General features: G+C 37.7%; 1 protein-coding gene across 3 annotated transcripts in view; it reads left to right on the forward strand.

Moving 5' to 3' along the window:
- The first annotated feature begins 9,394 nt into the window (after positions 1 to 9,394).
- LOC139933827 (ATP-binding cassette sub-family C member 8-like) overlaps positions 9,395 to 21,617 on the forward strand; it is a 39,487-nt gene continuing 27,264 nt past the window's right edge. For 2 of the 3 annotated variants that reach the window (XM_071928042.1, XM_071928044.1), the window contains exons 1-6: positions 9,395 to 9,682; positions 16,714 to 17,304; positions 18,000 to 18,236; positions 18,750 to 18,941; positions 19,787 to 19,945; positions 20,543 to 20,698. In XM_071928042.1, the coding sequence (XP_071784143.1) occupies positions 16,714 to 17,304; positions 18,000 to 18,236; positions 18,750 to 18,941; positions 19,787 to 19,945; positions 20,543 to 20,698 (1,335 nt within the window). In that variant the 5' untranslated portion in view covers positions 9,395 to 9,682. Of the gene's footprint in view, positions 9,683 to 12,499; positions 12,639 to 16,713; positions 17,305 to 17,999; positions 18,237 to 18,749; positions 18,942 to 19,786; positions 19,946 to 20,542; positions 20,699 to 21,617 lie in introns of those variants that run through there. The other variant, XM_071928043.1, reaches the window with a different exon arrangement.

Consider the following 21,617-nt stretch of genomic DNA (forward strand, 5'->3'; position numbering starts at 1 on the left):
TAGCTTGGTAGATCAAGGCGCTTTTCAAACTTTCTCAACTTGGTTGGGTCATAAGTTATCCAATTAACAAACAAGACTAAAGCACTGTTTCAAATAATGTTAGGGAACAGGTGAATCTTGAGACACCTTGTGAAGTAGAAAACAGCTCTTCTGTTTCTACTTGGGATGGTGAAGACCTTTGTCATAAGCTGAAGGTAGTAAAGTGAAAAAGCTCTGTTACTGACTTGTTTGACAGTCGATGAAAGATTGGAAACTAAAACCCAAGTCTGATCTTCTTCTTGACCATATCATTATCTGTTGCATATTTTCATGATTTTATATTTTGCAGATTTTTTGACGTCAATACGAGCATTGGTTTAACGTCTATGATTAGGGAGTTTTCGTTTTCAACGATGGATGGTTCTGCCAAACATTGTCGTTTTCAGCACAACGAAGGTGCATCCCTAGTACAGTCGTAGAAATTGAGGAATGACCTCTCTCAAAGCCAACGCATGCGCAGATGACGCCAACATGTCATCATTACCGTCGTAGAACCAACCGTCGTCAAAAACGAAAACTCCCTGTTATGAATTGCACAAACCAAGAGTTGTGATTCAGTAACTAGGTGACAGTATTTATTCTAGTCGGAGTAAAATGATCAGTTACCTGTCGGTTACCTTTGGGGGATTGGAACCTACAACGTTGTTAAGCCTTGTTTATGGTCACCGTGGTCCAGCGGTTAGACCGCAGGACTTGCAATCACAAGGTTGTGGGTTAAAATCCCCCAGCTAACCTCTGATTTTCACAATGACTAGAATAAGTATGGTCGTCTAGTTACTGGATCACAATTTATTAATTTGTGCAATTCATAATCATAGACGTTAAACCAATGTTTGTATGAAAGAGATTGGCTGTTGGTTTGCCGAGTTCCATTGATGGGAAGATCAGCCAAACAAACAAAAGCAATGTTGGAGTGTTTTAGTGGCTTCTTAATCGTTTTGCTCTTCCTGTTTTTTTGCAGAGGCTGGTCAAGTCCTTCACTTTATTGACATTCACCTCCATCATTTTTTTATCTGCCATGGTTGTCAACGTCGTTGTCACTCCAATTTCCATTGTGTTTCTCATCTTCATTGGTATGAACTTCCTCTTCCTGCAAAGATACTTTTTAGCAACTGCAAGGTAAAATCCATATTATGTTGTTTTGTAAGTCTCATATTTACATCCCTCCCATGTTAACCTGAGCAATACTTGGTAACACACAAATGGAGAGCTGTTGATAGCTGTGTTTTTTCTTCCGTTATTATCTACAATTTCGACGACCAATTGAATTCAAATTTTCACAGGTTTGTTATTTTATGCATATGTTGAGATACAGCAAGTGAGGATATACGGGTCTTTGACAATTACCAATAATAGTGTCCAGTGTTTTTAACCATTATTATTTTAAATATATAAACACTTGAGTATGTTGTTTAACATATAGAGTTTCCTAGCCTCGCTGATGGTGTTTGTAGTTGCTATGACGACGCTGACTTGCTCATTAACTACTGGTCTAGATCCCAGCCTCGGAGGATTACTAGTTTCGCTCACAATACAGGTAGGTTTGACGCTGACTAAGTGTTTTGCTTAAAGACACAAGTGTCATGGCTGGGGATTCAAACCCACATTCTATATAAATGTTATCAGAATCATAAACTTCTGTCTTAATTGTGGTCTCCCAACTAGAAGTAAACTGCCTATGAGCATGAAATAAATAATTAAGGCGACTTAAGTTTTTCATTTTTTACATCAGCTTTGTCGTCAGGTTATAACTTGTGACCTCAACAGTCAAGATTGAGATTCTGATGAACGCTGTGGAACGAGTCAAGCATTACTCACAAATTGAAACTGAACCCAATGAAGGCAAGGCAGTATCTGAATTAGCCGCTACAGTTATGGCTACGGCTGTTGCTAAAGGTGTTGCTAAGGACGTCTTATACTTCAATGCATGATGAAGCGGAAATCTAGCCGTAGCCTGAGCTGTAGCCGCTAATTTGGCAAAGCCTAAGTAACTACAGAACTTTACTGGTATATCAAAGAATTGCAAGTTAGGTACAATCTACACAGAGATGTCAAGTCCAGAGGCCAGCTATGCGTGAGATTTTTCAAAGCTCACCCCCCCCCCCCAATATATATTTTGATGGAAAAATAGTGATTGTGATGTTACTATCTTTAATCCACAGATACCCTTGTGACTGAAGGTGGTGAGAATTTCAGTGTTGGTCAGCGGCGGTTATTCTGTATGGCTCGTGCCTTCCTCAGGAAGTCTCGTATCCTCATCATGGATGAAGCCACTGCCTCAATCGACCTAGAAACGGTAAGACGTCTATAGCTGCATGTGAAATGACACCTCTACTGAGGCTGACAGCACAATTCACTAATTAGTTAAAGCCATTATACACTTTCGGTAAACAGTATTGTCCAAGTCCCACACTTCGTGTATCACAACTTATATATAAAATAACAATCCTGTGGAAATTTAGGCTCAATCGGACATCGGAGCCGGGAGAAAATAACGGGAAAACCCACTCCTGTTTTCGCGTGTTTCGCCGTGTCATGACATGTGTTTATAACAAATCCGTAATTCTCGTTAACGAGAATTTATATTGTTTCACCGTTTTCTCAAAAAGTAAAGCATTTCATGGACTAATATTTCAAGAGAAGTCTTTCACCAATACCTTCTGTAAACCCTGTAAATTATTTGTAAATCTGTGAACTTTTTTTTTTTTTTTCTGTACCGAAAGGGTCCAATGGCTTTAATAACCAACTCATTTGTTTAATGAAAAGTTTTCATATTTTGCATTGTCTATCCTCATTCCAACAGAGATTTGCAACAAAACTTCAGATGTAAAATATTACTTGTAGGCTTAGTGTTTTCTGTACATATATAGTTTAATTCTCGTCAAATTGATAATCGGTATTTGAATGAAAGTTTTCTCATCTTCTTGTTGGTGTTCTATGCTGGTGTTGACTGTATTTTGATGCTTTTTGTTGCTTTGTGTGTCAGCTCCTAATTTATTTCAATCCTGCAATTGCTGTTCTCTTAATTCTACTTTCTTTTTTTTAAGTACATTGAAACAAATTAAAATTATCCTGACTTTAAATTCCAATTTCACTCATTTTGTTGTTGTGTGTTCCGTTTAAACAGGATAAAATTCTTCAGCGTGTTGTATCGGATGCCGTTGCTGATTGCACCGTACTGACCATTGCTGTGAGTATACTGTTAACATTTTACTATTGAGCCAAAATTACAAGAAGTGACCATTAGCACTGCTTTTACATCAAGACTTGTCTAAAAATACTGTGACACAGAAAGAAAGAAGAAAAAAAACCCAAAACAAACGAACAACACCCCAACAAACAAACTAGTAACAGTTATCAGTAAACACTAAAAAAAGATATACATTGTTAAAATATGATAAACACAAAAGAATTAATACTTGTAATTGAAACAACAGCTGAAAGTAAATGTTTGAGACAAAAACTACTTGGAAGGTTAGGGATATACATTAATATATAAAGTGCTTTTATTTTGTGTAAAGTAACTTGTTTCATAAAGCTGCTTAGCAGAATACTGCTTAGATAATTCTTTTGTAAAACAAAAAATGAGTGGGGTAGCCTTCCGTTTGAAATAATGTGGAGTCTATGGAATCTTTGCTTGTAACCTATTTCTGCTAAGCGTAGTTTTTCTTTGGCTGGCAAATGTTTGTGCTTATTGGTCACAGGATTTTGTGGTAAACAGAGCCATGAAGTTGGGTTTGGTTCTTCGCACAGGTCAACCAGCACTTCTTCAACACTTGATGACAAATACTTCTGCATAAATTGTAACTTTGTGAAGACTATTTTGCCCAACATTTTTCTTATGACGATGTTTCTAAGTACGTTAAATTTGATTAACAAATTCAGTTTTAAATAATAATTTTAAAAAAAATGCTACCTGCTTACAAATTATAACTTTCTGATGACAAATTTAGTCAATGAAGATAATGTTAGATCCATTATACCTGGCTTGACATGATTCAGTGCTTAATTGGTTTGTCTTTCTCTTTATGCAGCATCGGATTGCAACCATAATGGACTCAGACAAGGTACTGGTTCTAGGCAATGGCAAAGTAGCGAAGTATGGGACGCCAAATGAACTCTTGGAAAAACAAGATGGGTTATTTGCTTCATTTGTACGTAACACTTACCTCTGATTGGCTTGTGCTGACTACACTAGCTGTTATGTTAGTCTAATAAATATTTGTCTATTTATTCACATCACACAGTTAAGAACAGGGCCCTTTACATAGTACTAGGTATAATTTAACAAACTATGTTATGTTGAACAAAGTTGCCACAAAGGACTCTTGCATCCATGTAGGAAACAACAGTCTACCCATCTTCCAAAATTTGCAATCTTGGAGTTATCTTCGACACCAGCATGTCCTTCAATTATTATGTTTTTCACATATTATTATTATTTTTTATTATTATTATTATTTATTAGGCAATTCACATAAAAATACAAAAACACAAATAATTTATACGAAAAGGCGCTTTACGTTATATTTAGTAAATATTTGCCTATATATTGATAACATTTCTTTGCCCTGGTGCTCACCCAGTTAAGAACAGGGCCCTTACAGTACTAGGTATATCAAGGTCTAAAAGATACCAACTTTGCAACCTAAGCTTTGTCCACAAGTACCTGACCCGAGATGCAACTGAACAGCCAGTCCACGCCCTTGTCTCTTCTCATCTTGATTTCTGTAATTCCCTCTTTCTCGGCCTTTCCCAACAACAGCTGTCTTAACAGCTGCAGCTACACTGGTAAACCCTCACCTGTTCTTCAGTCTCTTCACTGGTTACCAACCTACTTGCAGAACTCTATTCAGGCATATCAACCATCTCGCAGACTACTGTCATCACACTCTTTGCTTCTTCAAGTTTCCCGATCACGGCACTCTTGGGGTGACCACAGCAGGCCCATCTCTCTAGAACAATCTACCTCTTCTTCTTCGCCAAGCTTCCTCCGCTAGTTCTTTCAAACAATTACTCAAAACTCATCTGGTCAGTTTGTAATTCTGTTTCATCGAACTGATTACCATGTATCTTTAACTTAAAGTCTGCCTAAGTTAGTCATGTCAATGTTGTATAGATATATTGTACTTTTTTTTGTATTTGTATTTATATTTTGCTTGTACAGCGCCATGAGCGTCATGCCTGACGGACCCGAGCTCTCTATAAGAGGCCACTATTATCGTTAGACATAATACAGCCCAGGGCAATCTGCGTACATTGTAGCTCTATCTACCCTTCAGCAGGAACGATATCACTCCATCAAAATCAAAATATTGTATCTTGGGACAGATTTTCCAAACACTATACCCAGGTTATAAACTAAACAGGGCCTATCCTATTGCGTTATGGATTGTTGACATAAATTACCAGCTTTTGACAATGCAGTGTTGATCTAATTCACCTGACTTTACCATTGGGCCATTTTGGGAGTCAGCGTCTTTATTTGTAGTAAAAAGCATTTTAGTTAATGGAATGGGGAGCATGTTGGTTTTGGTTTTACAGTTACACCGATGTGTGTTAGCACTATACTTACAGTACTTCACAGGCATTTTACTAGGGTGGGATTTGCAGTGACCTTTGCAGTGCCAGATCGGTGTTATACCAACTAGACAACTGAGATGGCTATAGAGGCAGTTTAAATCTTATGTTTTAGCAGTGGGTACCGCAAGCATGTAATTGATGTTCAATTTGCAAGGGTAAAAAACCAAAATCAATATCGGTAATCATGGTGCAAATTTAACATCTATTTAAACGGCGAGCATTGCAGACAGTATATCTGCTTAGTTATGTTCAATATGCTGCATTATATTTGAGGGGTTTAATAAAGGTTTATTTATATAGGTTAATACTAAACTGGGCTAAGGGGATTCGTGGAATTTATTTTAACTAATATATCTTAGGAATAAAACCTTTAATAGGATATCGTACATAGGGTCTGGACCAATACTGCAATCAATCTCCCAATGTAGGGATGTATAGGTTGCAGGTGTGTGGTGCTGGGGAATCTAATTATTATAATGCGCTCTACTTTTGATATTGAACAGGTTTGAGTTGTGTTGACTTTTTTTAATGTAAGTGGATTTTTGAATGTAGTGGTTTGGTTTACTTACTTTTTTTAGCTATAACAATCAACCCTTATAATGGCATTAACAATACCTTGCCGTCAAGTTTGTCGGCAAGCCTATAATGGGGTATGGTAAACTCCCAAAACTATTGATCAAATCTGAGGTTATGAAGTCACAAGCTAAAGTAGCATCCTCGTTTATGCCAAAGAAACTTCTCAATGGGTTGGGCGTGTTGAACGGTTCAATTGCTTGACCTCCGTGGTGGCAGAATAATAGAAAGTAAAGTAGAAAAGAAGATTTTGAAGGTCAATTCCAATATTTATGTATACTTTACTTGAAATATCTTACATTTTTATGGGGGTTTTTTGGTCCATTTTTACGCCTAGATATTGTGAACTTATGACTAGATTGAGATTTGTGCCAACAAATTAGACCCAAATATGATCCTATAAGGTCTAGCATGTTCCAAAAGGAACTTTTGCCGTGTTCGAGCATTTATAATCAGTGATTTTATTTGGTTTTAAGAGATATGGACACTTTTAGCTTTAATTGTTTGGCTTTAATTATCAGCACCAAGTTTTGGGGTTCGGATAAATCATGCAATTACTTTTGCTCGGCCCCAACGGCCAGGGCCAAATTTCATAGAGCTGCTAAGCACACAAATTTGCTTAGCATGAAATTTATTCCTCAATCAAAACAGGATTAAGGTCTACTTTAACTAAATTTCCGTTTGTTGCATATTGCTCGTTACTGGTATTCAGCTGTTTGCTTATTCTGAAATCACATGGAAATTTGGTTGGTAATCCTGTCTTTATCAAGGAAGAAATTGCATGCTATAAGCAAATTTGTGTGCTTAGCAGCTCTATGAAATTGGGCCCTGGTCTATCCAGGACCGCTGGGATGGGATTATAAGCTTGCATAGAGTCTTGTGCACGCGTAATCCATAACAGAAAAGCGCCGGGTTGTTGCAGGGGGGGGGGGGGGTCCCTGGGACACTGGCACTCTACCAACTGAGCTAATGGGGTTTTCTTTCTCCATAGTAAATCTAAACGACTTAGCGTAAGGTCACATGCATTGATTGTGATGAAGTAGTTAGTGAAATGTGTTCTTCGGCAGCGCTTGTTTGCGAACCCTCCTTTCTTAATAGTCTGATAAATAACAGACATTCTGAATCAAGGCTGGCTGCTCACGACAAGTCTGCTCGCTCGCACAGATGCATATAAATACGAAGTGCAATTTTTTCATCTGGAAATTTGGTTATCACACTGATCATTACTATGAGTTTATGTGTGACCCATTGTCTAATTTTTTTGTCTTACTGATGAACTTAAAAATCATTTAAATAGCTTTAAAGCCATTATACACTTTTGGAACAGAAAAAAAATAACAGTTCACAGCTTTACAAATAACTTACAGAGTTTACAGAAGATAATGGTGAAAGACTTCTCTTGACATATTCCATGAAATGCTTTACTTTTTGAGAAAACATTAAAACAATCATCAATTCTCGATATCGAGAATTACGGATTTATTTTAAACACATGTTATGACACGGCGAAATGGCGGAAACAAGGGTGAGTTTTCCCGTTATTGAGCCTAAATTTTCACAGGTTTAATTATTTTATATATAAGTTGTGATACACGAAGTGTGGGCCTTTGGACAATTCTGTTTACCGAAAGTGTCCAATACCTTCTACTTAAATTGTTTTTCTTTCTGGTGCGCATCTGTTGGCCTTTTCTGGTTGTGTAATGATGTGTTTTGTTGTGGTTGTCGTTGTACAGGGTTGGAGTGACACACCCTTTTTGATAGTCGTTTGTTTTACTTTTGTCTGTGTCCTAGGCAGCCGTCTATTCTATCTTTTGCCCATAATTGTTATGTGTCCATATGTTTGTTTTTGTTCCCGGTAGTTTTATCGTAAATGTCTTCGTTCTTTTCCCTTTTTTGTCTGCATATTGGGAGGGGTATTTATATTGTTTGGATATTCTAAACTATTTGTATAGTTCGTGTATGTATTTTTTTGACATGCCTGAAAAAGGCGTTTTAATATTTTTTATAAGGGTTGTTTTTCTATATAGCAATAAAAAAATAGTCATCAGTTCAGTAGGCTTTATAGCTATGTGTTTCGTACGACCGACTCACAAAGTTAAAGCCCATAAGTCGGTACGCACGGCAGACCAATAAAACAATGGAATTACCAAAACAATTAAAGAAAGGGAAAACCAGCAACTGACAAAGGCAACGGTTGAAACATTCTGTGTATGATAACAATTAATTAAGTAATTTATTTACAAAATCAAAGCTTACACAGGGTGATGACAAAATGAAGTTGGATATAGCATAAATGAAGGCAAAGTTAATGAACTGAATCTGTATACATGTATTTAAGTAAGAATTCGGCCGGAGTACGGTAGAACATCAGTTAAGGTAGTCCAAGATCCTCGGTACCACGCTCAAAGAATTCCCGTCTAGTCAGCAGCGCAATCAGACCCCATGGTTGAAGTAGTGAACATCACAACCCCGAGGTTTGCACCGGTCAGCATCCCGTCCCGGCCTTCCCAGAATCGAAAGAGGGTGCAGTACCTTGTATATCGAATAATTTCTCAAGCATGACCACGTCTTGAAAGGAAATAAGTGCGCCATTATCAAAGCACACAGGTGGGGGAGGAAAATAAATGAAGATACGGCTTATCATGGAGGAAGTTCCTCCATGGGCTCAGCAAACACACACGCTGGCTACAGGTTTAAAGGTAAAAATTGTGACCACACGCCGAAAGAAATGACCAGAAATTCATTTAGCAACCAATGATGCTAATTGAGTCATATAATTTTAAAAGTACAACTAAAGCCAGAAGACTCTCTCCCTGTCTCTTAAAAACCAAATAAAATCACAACTTTAATCTGGCCATGATTCTCATTTTGGGGTCTGTTTTTTTGTAGTGCTCGTCTTGTAGCAGTTGTCGTTGTCGTACGTTGGGTCGCAGTGACACTACTTTTTCGTGATAGTTGTCTTTCTCCCTGCAGACAGCCAATCTTTTGTATTATTTATCCGACTGTCTTTTGTTTCTCGTTTTTTCCCTCATTGTTCACACTGTAAGTCGGCTTGTTGTGGTCCGTTTGATTGTGGTCCTGTTTTTATAGCGCGATTTTGTTTTGCTAGAATTATTTCCTACAACCTTTTCCACTTTGAAACCCTTTCCAGTTATTCTGTTGCACAAAATGCCGCCTACATTGACAAGTTAATTCTATCAACTTTCTATTGACATGAAAGCAGTAGTTTGTGCTTAGTGAATATGCGCTGGAGAGTGAACGTTGGTTCTTTTTTGACAATAGGCGTTTTGTATAACACTATGTAGAGGTGCTGAAAGGGTGAAAATACGCCAGAAAAAAACAGCCGGGTGAAGCAACAGCAGACGGTCGAGAGGTTGCACCTCATAGGTCAATCTGGGCATAATCTTTCAAGTCCCGCTGAACATATCGTACTAACTTTTGAGTTTGGTTTGCATGGCTTTAAGAAATCGCCTGTCATACGTAAAGAGTAAGTTTGAATGTTCATGATGTATTTATCACTTGTTTTCTTTACAGTGTTTCCAGACTGTTGCACCTAAAGCATTAATGGCACGGTAACGGCAGGGTTGTCGGGTGGTCCAAGCATTATGGCAGGCCATTCTGTTACAACGAGTGAACAAAAAAAAACACTCGTGTTGTCTACTATACCACTTTTGCAAAGTGTGGCGGACAGCTCTTTTTACAACATGAAAAGACGGGTACTTTCAACTCGATTTAGAGTGATGATTGTTGCAATTTCACCCTCAAAAGAGCGAAAATGACACCACTCGGTCATAAGGAGTGTGCATAGATCAGTATGGTGTTTTGAGGTATAGGCCTATACTTTGTATTATTATTTTAATATATTATGCCTATGTGGCTGTAAGATATTTATGTCATTACATGCATGGAAACCATTTGTCATATATACACCCACCCTTTTTTTAGGTGGGGGGGGGGGGGGGCATTGGTTAAAAAGCTCAAAACACTATTATTTCAACTGTTAAGTTTTTTGAATGGGCATCGGGACATGTGCACAACGGAGGCAGCAGCCAAACTGGGGTTTTTATCGCTGCAAATATTATAAATGTTTAACAAAACAAATATCTGTTAAACTTAAAGCTATCAAAGGGATTCATTTCTTACTGTTTATTTTGATAAACGATTTGGGTTTTGAACAAATAACTCAAGTTTTTGTTCAGAGGGATTTTACGACTTCTAGATTGTGACTTGACTTTGCTATCTAGCCCTGTATTGGTGCGCCGGCCATTGTTAATTGGATGTATCCGGAGGTCGTTGGTTCAATTCCCGCTCTAGTAAAACAAAACAAAACTTTGTCAAAACCAATATTTACGCAGTTGATTTACCTTTTGGTTTATAATTTGATAAACAAGAAAAAACACGCAAATAATATACATAATGAGTTGCAAATAAACATTTGCATATTACATTTAATTCTTTTATTTCATTCACTTGAAATTTATTACAACAAAACGTGATCACTTAAAAAAAATTAAGTAAATTTATTGTGAAAACAATACACAAACATCTGTCGGCCATAAAACCAACTCAAGTCGCAAACTCGTGATCACTTTATTGGGCATTCGTTTATTGATACCATGGAGGTAGAAATAGAACCGTATGCCTACTTGCAAAATATAGGCAGACTTTGAGCATCGCTTCTCCTACGTTGACTTACAACATCATCATTTTGGAGGACCGAAAATGATCGTGAGTACAACTTAAATGCCAGTGACGCTCATGCATCTTTGACATAATATAAATTTTAGTAGAAGATTTTCAAGTTTTGTTTCTGTTTTGGCACATTTTTGTAGCTGGCGCGTTCAGAGTTGCGGGACTTGTATATAATACTTAACAATTTAGATGTCACTAAAGCTGCTCGTCGCATGCTGAAGGAATGTGCAAATCAAATTGTGTCTCCCTCGAGTCATATAATATTTAACCTGTCTCTGTCTACCAAAGAATTACCCAGTGACAGGTTGAGAGCTAATGCATGGTTCCAATTTTCAAGAAAAACAACAAAAGTTGTGTGAAAAATTGTAGACCTGTGTCGTTGCTTTGCGTATGTGCCAAAGTTATGGAAAGGGCTCCTGCTATTCACGGGGAACTCACTTACAGCACGCGTTTGTAAAAGGCCGCTCCACTGTTTCTCAACCTTTGTCTGTTTTGGACAAAGGCTTGCCCGGGCAGGTCGATGTGGTTTACCTTGATTTTTCTAAACCGTTTCTCACAAACTGCTTTTACACAAATTACAGGGTCTTGGGTTCCATTCTAACTTACTCGAGTGGTTCAATTCATACTTGCGTAATCACCAACAGAGGTGGTTATTGAAGAGAGTAGTTCTGAATGGCGTTCCGTTGTATTTTGTTTCTTTTGTATATAAATGACATGCCCAGTTCTGTTCTCAGCATTCCACTGTAGCTTTGTTTGCTGATGATTCTAAATGTCCATAAAACCCTTCGGACTGTAGGCTTCTTCAGAATGACCTACATTATATAGTCGTGGAGTGTTTAATGGGACTTAGCTTTATACATCGAGAAGTGTGACGTAAACAGTGTGTTAATTTTGATTACAACTTGATTAATTCTCATCTTGAAAGAACAGACTCTGTTAGTGATTTACGGGAGTTGACATTTCTGTTGATTTTGTTTGAAGTTTCACTGGGGACATTCCCTGTGACAGGACTGCTTTATAGAGGTGCTGGTCCCCTGCTCCTCCTTGCCACTCACTAGCGTGGTATTTTTTTAGCAATTTTGCTTCTTTGTTTCTTTTGTATCGATTTGTATATTATGTTTTCATGCCAGTGTAAAGTCTAATAAAACTAAACTAAAACTTCCAACGCCATGGTGTCCTATCATGCGCTGTTATAGTACAGTACGGTAGCCTACGAATGAAGAAGTCACACATTTTGTAATAGGGATACATATAGTAGGCCTGCATCGCCCCAGTTACTGGGTCTTTAGTTGGCAGCATTAGTTTTTTTTTTTCAATGCAAATGATAGATCGATGAAGTTTTACTCCGGTGAAAAGTGTATTCTATATCCCTGCCTTTTGGCCGTATTCATAAAAATAGCTATTAATTGCTTTTTCTAGGATTTTGCCTACATCTTTATACAGTTGTATGTATAAAGGCTAGAAAAAGAAATTGCTATTTTTTATGAACACGGCCCATGTGCATTGACCTGTTTCCCCCATTTGCGGCCTAACTTGTTGAAGTTTTTGGTGTCGCGCAGTGGCGAAGTGCGCCCTCTGTGTGTCACTAATTATCTGTTTAGCTTTGAGTAAAGATCGAGCTCCGCGAGAGGCAGCACATTTCACTCGCCCTCTATTTTTGATGGATATTTGTCTCTATTTTGGAGGAAGTATGGCTCCGGCCATGCTCCAAATACTGTTTACTTGGGAGGGATACTGTCCAAGACCTCTTTGTGAGTATTATTTGGTGTTAAAATATTTTTGTTAAGCAGATATTTATTGTATTTTTTAGGGAGAGTAATTGTAACCCGTAATCCACTAGCCCCGCTTGTGTGGCCAAGGGTAGCTGAATCCTTGGCCACACAAGTGGGGCTAGTAACCCACAGACTCTGATAGTAAATTGGGGTCCTACTCGCCGTCAACTCGCCGTCAACTCGCCGTCAACTCGCCGTCAACTCGCCGTCAACTCCTCAATATACATTTAAAATCCATAAAAGAAGCATAGAACTGTGACGTATCAGCTAAAAGAGAATTCGCGTAAGTTTTAGGTCATAGGCCCTATTTCAGAATAAAAATTTAGTTTTTTTTCTCGTGAAAAAATTATCTCGGAGCAGCAAAACCGTCAGCTTGCTTTTTCATATGGATTAGTCTTGGCCCAAGATGTCAATGATTGGTACTTTTCGTTATCAACACAAAGTCGTTTTTGTGAATGAAATTTGACCGAAAACCATGAGAAAAATGTAGTTTAGCCCAAACTTAACACTTCCGTGCCCCATTTATACATTTTTCATGTAAATTTAATGAGTTGTCGGCACGAAAATGAGTTGATGGCGAGTTGTTGGCAAGTAGTAGGACCGGTAAATTGTGCACATACCAACCCAAGCAAAATCCATATATGATGAATTCTAATCCTTATAAAAAGCATAACATTTAACAAAAACACGAACACCATCACTTTGGTGAAGGGCAAGCTTTTTATGGAAATAATTGACTGCTGCATAACTGTTCCCGGGGACAATTATTAAAAGCAGTCAATATTTTTTTTTTATTTTATTTTTTTTATTTTTTTTATTTATTTATATCGAAGTAAGATTCATAGTCGTAGTACTTCTAACTACTAATTAGTTGTTTGCTAGTGTAGTGTTAAGCTTTTTCTTTGGCTCTTAATTGTCTTTTGACTTGATGCAGAGAACATTTTGTCTGTATGTATACTGTCTCTACATGTATATTTAGTAAATGTTTAAGTTGGTTTAACATCTTTCCTATATTTTTATAGGCGCCACCCTGTCTGTTGTGGTTCTCCTCCTTTATCAATACCAGCCATGATGGCATTGAACCTAGCATTATCATTTGTCATACATCTTACAAATGTCACTTTGTTGATTGGCCTTGTTGCCTTCTTACAATACATGTCTTTTGCTAAACTAGTTGCGATAACATAACCCTCCTAGGGTACATTGTATTGCAACTAGTGCTAAACATTTGATATTGCTCAAGTCTTCAATCTTAGGGAACACTTCCGTATCCTGCCGCCACCTTTTTACCGAGGCGTTTAGTTTTAGGAATATTTCATTTGAGTAAATTAGATATCTATTATTAATAATATATTTCATACAATTCAAAATAACAAGTGGTGGCAGGATACAGAAACTTTCCCCAGTTCACCTTATTCCTTCGGTGAGAACTTACTATGATACATAATGGGTCATACCAAACATTAAAGTCATCCAGATGTTTGGAAAATGATGGTTTATTATTGATATCGAATAAAACCATTACAATTAATTAGCCTACCATCTGAATTGAAGCGAGAATACTCTGTTTTATTTGGCTTTGCCATCTGGCAAACAAAATGAGTGGCTAATAAAAATACAAAGGCTCTCTCAGAAACTGCATGTTGGCCATTACTTTAAACACTCCACCCTTTTTCTTGCACCCCATACTGTAGAGGCTTCAGGCTTGTAGTGAAGAATGTGTAGCTTTTAGTTCTTGCACTCGGAGACTTTGTATATGACCATTCTGGGAATGTCAGCTGTAACTGGTGAACAATGAACTCCAAAACCCCCAGTGTAGTATAAAGACCTATAGTAAGTTCTTTTATGTACACCTATAGAGCAGGCCCTAATCTTTTTCCTTAATGTACATAGCCGTATAAAAACAAATGGAGACAGTAAGTCACTCTCACTCTATCTTCTCCAGCTCTTGGTACAGACAGGTTGTATGTCGTAGTATTTATTAAGGTTCACAGCGTATGGTTGTCCAAAGGCTGAACTGGAAACTGAATTGGTAGTACACTAAGTACTCCTATACACTTACAGTTGCTCAACATTTCAGCTGGAGGACACCATTAGGATTAAAGGAATATCTCTTAAAAGTTCATTTTAAATAACAGCTAATGAGAACTTAAAAGAACAAAGCGACGATGATATAAAACACTGGGAAATGTGTATCTCTTTGTTTTGCCCCTAAAATAATTACATTGGTGAATACAAATTTGACTGAAATCAATAACAAATAAAATATGATAAACCAGTGATCTCTATATATTGTAAATGAGGTTACTCTTTGTATTTTATACAACTACTACATGACATGCCATTTATTATGTTGTACAGTGATTGTCTAGTACCTTTCGGATTGCTAAAATTCAGGATAGATGTTTTTACCTGAATTGTGAAGGCTGGTTCATGGAGATAGTTTTGGCATTTTAGGTGTTTTACACGATCTTTGTAAGATGGGAGTTTGATGATGTCTGGTTGCATTTCTAAAAATTGTTCACTAGAGAAGTATAGCATCAGGATTGTTGGTTCCTTATTATGTTTTGTGAAGTTGAAATCTGAGTATTGCTTATATTTGAGCTATCGACAATAAAAAAATTATGAAGCGGCAACAAATTAAGACTTATGAAATAGAAAAGAACTGCTTGGACAGTGATTGTTGCTTAGCTCCAATGCATTACATTCTAAATGGAGCCTTTAGGTTCTTTCTCTTAAAATAGATCCAACCATGTATTCTAGGACAAGTAAAATATCACCTGTCTTAATGTTGTCTTAAATAGTTGTGAGTAACAGTTGCAACTTTGACACTAGTCGCATTAAAGGGAAGGTCCACGTTTTGTAATTACTTAAAAACAAATCTTTACTTATAAACTGACTTGGAAACGAGCATTGGAGAGCTGTTGATAGTATAACACATTGTGGGAAACAACTCCCTCTGAAGTAACATAGTTTTTGAGAAAGGGGTAATTTCTCACTAAAATAATAAAAGACTTCTCAGATTAACATTAAACTTACAGGGTTTGAAGAGAATGATAGTGGAAAGCTTCCCTTCAAATATTAACTAAGGTTGTGTAGTTTTTGAGAAATTAGTAAAAAAAAAGTAACAATCATTTTCATCTCATGAGACCAAAATCATTTTAGCATGTAAAATTCCCTTAACCAGTTATGATATTATACCAAAACCATACCATAACTGGTTAATACGTTTTTATATGCTAAAACTGAGACGAAAATTATTACTTTTGCTCATTTCTCAAAAACTACAGCACCTCAGTAAGTAAAATTTCAAGGGAAGCTTTCTACTATCATAATCTTCAAACTGTAGTTTAAAGTCACCTGGAAATAGAATTTTTTTCTTTCAAACATAAGAGTATATGCTTACGAACATATGCTTTTTAGTAATTGTTTGTCACGATTTATATGTTTAAAATATATATAAAGTTGTTTGGGGGGCTGACTTCGCCTACCCCTTTTGTGACGTCAATCGAGGCAGACTTTGCCTGCAATGCGTATAGTAAACACACGTGCAAAGTACATGTACGTCCAATTCGTGAGTTAGTACATTTCAAAAAGTGTTTTTCTGCATTCAGCAGCAATACACCTGGTCGACATTGCCGGAAAAAAAACCAATATATATATTTTTTTTAACGTACAAACTCACGACTTGGTCCGTACATGTACTTTGCAATTGTGTTTACTCTACGCATTACAGGCAAAGTCTGCCTCGATTGACGCCATGAACAGCGCCCTCTCGGGTCGGGGTCTACTCTTAAATTTGTAAATAACATAAGAACTGATTTTTAAAACCTTAGTTAACTGTTTATTCACATTCCACTCATCAAAACACATATATTAGTGACAAAAGCTTTATTTTGAAAAAATACCACTTCCAGGTGACTTTACTGTAAATCCGTGGACATTGTGTTTTTTGTTAGGAAGTACATACCCTTTAATCGCCTCTGAGGCTTTCTAGTTTGCAACATTATCATTCTTATCCTTGACATTGTTGTTATTGTTCTTGTTAAAATAGATGTCTTGGGATTGGATCTGTGGAACTCAGGAATCCAGCACCGTCAAAGAGGATGTCATCCGACTTGACAATGTCTGTTTGCTGAATGGAGTAGCGAGCATCTCTCATGGTATATTCCTCATCCTCTTCTCACTCATTCTCCTGGTGGTTGGATGCTGCACAAAGTATCGTCAAGTCAACACTAAACATCTACTGGTGTATCCTGGCCATAGCATAAGATGGCTCATATCAGCATTACTCCTGGTGATCCTTCTTGCATCCATCGGTGAGGGCGTCATGACTGATGAGACATACCAAGTCTTGAATCAACCCACTCAGCCTCATCTCTACGTTCACAGTGTCTTGAGCTTCATAGCAGTCTTGGTGTCCCTCATCTATTATCATCACATGGAACTATGGCAGATACCGATCATGTCTCCGCTTCTTTTCCTGTATTGGTTGTCTTCCCTTGGACATGACATATTTCGTGTGTTGAGTTTGGAATACCAGAATCAGGATGACGTTAACATTGTTCTCTTTGACTTGACTGTCATCAAAATAGTCATCTACTTCATCTTGATGATCGTAGAGCTGAATGTCATCAGAACTGAGGTAGTGTAACAATTTGAAAGTTAATAGATGTTAAATTTTTATCGGGGATAAAGAATATTCATTTTGGTACCCATATACAACGATGTATGATAGAACTGTATACTTTCCCACTGTGTAGTACTTTCCCAAGTTCTGTGAAAAAAATCACAGGCATATTACTTGGGTGGGATTGGAACCCACATCCGTTGCAATTCTAGAGCAGTGTCATACCAACTAGAACACCGAGATTGTCCAGTAGCTACATGTAGAATCAGTTTGAATCTTATATTTTAGCAGCAAGTAACTGCAACGATTGTTAAACTCGCGTCGGGGATAAAGATTTCACTTTGGTTTTACCAATATTTTTCTCAACACTTTATGTAAAGAAGAAAAGAAAAAACAACTAAAAACAAACAATTATGTTAATGTTCTGGCAGCCTGAGGCTAGAGATTTTGGCTTGCGTGTGGCATTAAATAATATATTCTCTTTTCCTAAGCACTCCACACAAATAATATGACATTAATGAAGCAGCTGATGGCTCAGTGATAAACCCTGGTTGTTTGGGTCGATCGACCCCAATCCTCGGCATTCTTCAATTTGGCAGAGGGATTAGGACTGCTTTCAAAAATGAAAAGTAACGTCTGAATAAATAAAAACATTACAGACATAAACTCATAGTCTCACCAATAAAAGGTTTCCATTCCTCTTTCCAAAGTTTGGGCCTTCCTTTCATCAAGAAAAACCAGTTTCAAGCGATACGGAGCAACCTGAAATGATGTTCAGACATGACTGCGTTAGTTACTTCTCTTCTGTCACACTGTGGTGGGTCCAGTGGCTTCTCAACCTTGGCTACAAGAAACACCTTGAGCAGACTGACTTGGGAATACCTGCTGAACGACACGAGGCAAAATTCAACCATGAAAGATTTCGCAAAGCTTTCCTGGAAGAATTGGTAAGTAATACATTTTATTTTCAGAGCTTGTTATTTGTTACCAGAAGTGAAGGAGAAGTGGGTCATGTTTTTGAATACAATGTTACATGTGCTGTGAGGTTCAAGACGGCTCAAAATAAAACAAATTATGATTTTGTGGTGCATGGTTAAACATTTCTTTTTATTCATGATACAATTTGTTTATTTAAAGGGAGAAAAGACCACAGTGTATAAGAATTAGGTCAAAGACAACGCTTGCAAATTCTGGCTCCAAAAAGAGTATTGTGTCTTACATGTAGGTGTATAATATGTTTTTTGAAAAAGCTCATGTCTTTTTCATTAATGAATTGTGACATCCTTTTGGGGCAAACCTCATCTAAAACTTTGTCGGGGTGTGCCACGTTATTTGTCATTTTGCATTCAGCATGTTTCTTCTGTCCTTTTTGGGGGGAAGGGGGGAGGGGCTAGACAAATATTTTTGGAGGGCTAAAGCCATGCTTTATATCTACTTTTAATGCCCATGTTATGTTCTAGGAAAGTGCTAAGAGAAGTGGAAAGCATGCATCACTCATGAAAGTCTACGCCAGGGTGTACGGACGACGGCTTCTTTGGGCAGCAGCGGTGAAGCTGATTGGTGAACTAGTCTCTCTCATCTGTCCAATCACAGTGGGGTTATTAACAGCTTATGTTACCACTCTCAAGTACCCCACTGCAGAATCCTCACAAGTGAGTTGGTGTTCTTACCGGGAGTAGCTACTAACCATTAATAAGAGATTTGCTGTACAGTTCCAGAGCTAGCCTTGCTCAAGGCATTATTCACTCCAAAGAAGACGCCGTTGTAAACCCACCCGTATACACTGTGTGTAATGTGTGTATCACCTCGCATGACACGACGGCCTCTGCATGGGGATAGTGGTGCGAGTGCAGATGACTTGCGCACAGTAGTCGTACGGCGGGTGTTGAGCGATATGCACAGTGTAAACTGGTGGGTCGTGCGAGGTGATACACACACTACGCACAGTGTAAATGGGTGGGTGTACAACAGTGTCTTTTTTGGAGTGAATAATGCGACTGACTTGAGCAAGGCTACTGTAGAGCTAGAAATTAACGCTGGACTGAGGCCAGTATTCTTAGCATTGAGCCAGTAAAATCGTGATCGCACAAGCCCAGTAGTAAATTGACTAATAACTGTAAGACCTCACTGGGTAAAATCTTTGTGATTAAAATGTTGACAATGGATCTGATTAAGATATCTATCAATTCTGTTGAGCTTCAAGCTCATTCCTAGATGGGTTGTATTCCTAGATGGGTTGTGTTCCTAAATGGGTTGTAATAGAAGAATCAACCCAGGGTAATTTGTCATTTTCATCACGCTGTTTGGCTGGGTCTCAATGGGAAACTTTTGTTTACAAACAGACTTTGGAGATTTTGGTCAACCCCTGCGGCAGTAAATTTACAGACTGGTGATATTTGAGTATTTCTTCTGTGTATTTATATATATTTTTTTTCTCCATTTTTCTTTTTGTAGACATAAGTGACATGCATGGTGACTTTTTGTGTTTCTTTTTCAGGTTATCGAGGGGCATCATGTCACATTGGAAGAGTTCTTTATGAATGGTTTTGTCATCGTTTTCATCATGTTCTTCTCTAGTTTTGTTGGATCAACTTGCGTACAGAACCATATTTACTTAGTTATGTCTCAAGGGATTGACGTACGAACCGCTTTACAGGTAAATTATGGGTGGAAAGTTATCACTTAAAATGTATGTGTTAATATCTGAGATTAAGGCAGTTTGAGTAGACGTCCAAGCTGTCATTAATAAGTAGTTCTTACTCAGGACAAAGTGCTAGAATCTGCTCATCCACGACAAGCCACATGCCCTAAATAACCCAGGAACTATGATGGCTATAAATGAATATCTCCTATTAAGCAGGACTGGACATCTTTTGTAATTGTCGAAGACCAGTCTTCTCACTTGGTGTAACTCAACATATGCATATAATAACAATTGGCCATTGATGTTGCAAGAGAATACTGAAAGGAAAAATACCCCAGTTGCACAAGTTTGTGTGCTCCCAGATGCCTTTAAAAGACTTCAGGCCTATGGTCTTTTTATATTCGGGTGAACAAATGCCTCTTTTTCAAGAAAATTTTACTTCAGAGGGAGCTGTTCTCACAATGTTTTACTATCAACAGCTCTCCATCGCCTGTTTCCAAGTAAATCTTTACTCAATTATCTTGAGTAGTAGTGTTCAGTGTCTTTTAAAGCATACAGTATGTTTCAGTTTAGTTTTGTTAACGGCCTATTTTTCGCCTTTACACACAGGGCATGGTTTACGAGAAATCCTTGCATCTTTCTACTGTTGCCACTACGGGAGGCACGATGGACATGGGACAGATCACAAATCACATGTCGTCGGATCCTATTGCCATGTTCTTCATGTTTCAAATGGTTAACAACTTATGGGTTGTTCCCATACAGGTATGTAGGCATTGATGCACAGATAAAACTATGATATTAAGTTCTCAATCTACAATTAGGGTCAGACTTATTTTTGTTTATGAAATGCTGATTCTATTGGCAAAATTATCGGAAAAGATGAAAGTTACTTCTTAAAGTTCCTGCCTACTTGTTGCGAAAACAGCAATAAATTGTATCGTTATTTCATCAAGATTGTTAAATCCATCCACAGTTTGTTCTTAGCGAAATGTCTTTCTTTATTCTACTACCACGGAGTAGATATAGCGGATGTCTTCTGACGATGACTAGAGCAAGCTACTCGAAACATTGAGACCAACCCAAGAACTGACTCTGTGGTAGTACAGTTAGTTACGATCCTATAAGCTAAAGTATAGTCCCAGCCTATTTCTATACCATCCGCCCAGGTAAAAACTAATAAGCAGGACAGTTTTTTTCAGAACTGAGAAGTCTCTCGAACACCGGAACAATCTACTCCGCGGTAGTAGAATTAAGCAAGACGGTTCTCTAAGAACAACCTCTACCTGGCAAGTAGATACACATGGTGTTACCGCAAACCAACTATATATTGATACCTCACCATGCAATGCCTCAAATCCTATATCTCAAAATAGTTTATAAAATCAACAGCTGCCATGCTTCCTATCAAGTAAATTATGACTCGAAACATTTATCATGTTTATGGCATCCAATCACTATTTCTTTGCAGGGTAGCTGTTGCCAACCGTAAAAAAGAAAATGTTTGCACCAATGAAAAACATATTTCTTGAATTTAATTAAACATCAGTCATTAAGTACAATTTATTCATTTGAGATGGCACCTTAACGTTGTTCACTTAATTCCGTTTTAAACCAGACGGCAAAGTCAAATTGGGGTCATGGCTCTGTAATGTTTCACCCACTGAAGATGTTACAAAGTATT

The sequence above is a fragment of the Asterias amurensis genome, chromosome 2 (assembly GCF_032118995.1).
Source record: "Asterias amurensis chromosome 2, ASM3211899v1".
NCBI classification, from domain to species: Eukaryota; Metazoa; Echinodermata; class Asteroidea; order Forcipulatida; family Asteriidae; genus Asterias; species Asterias amurensis.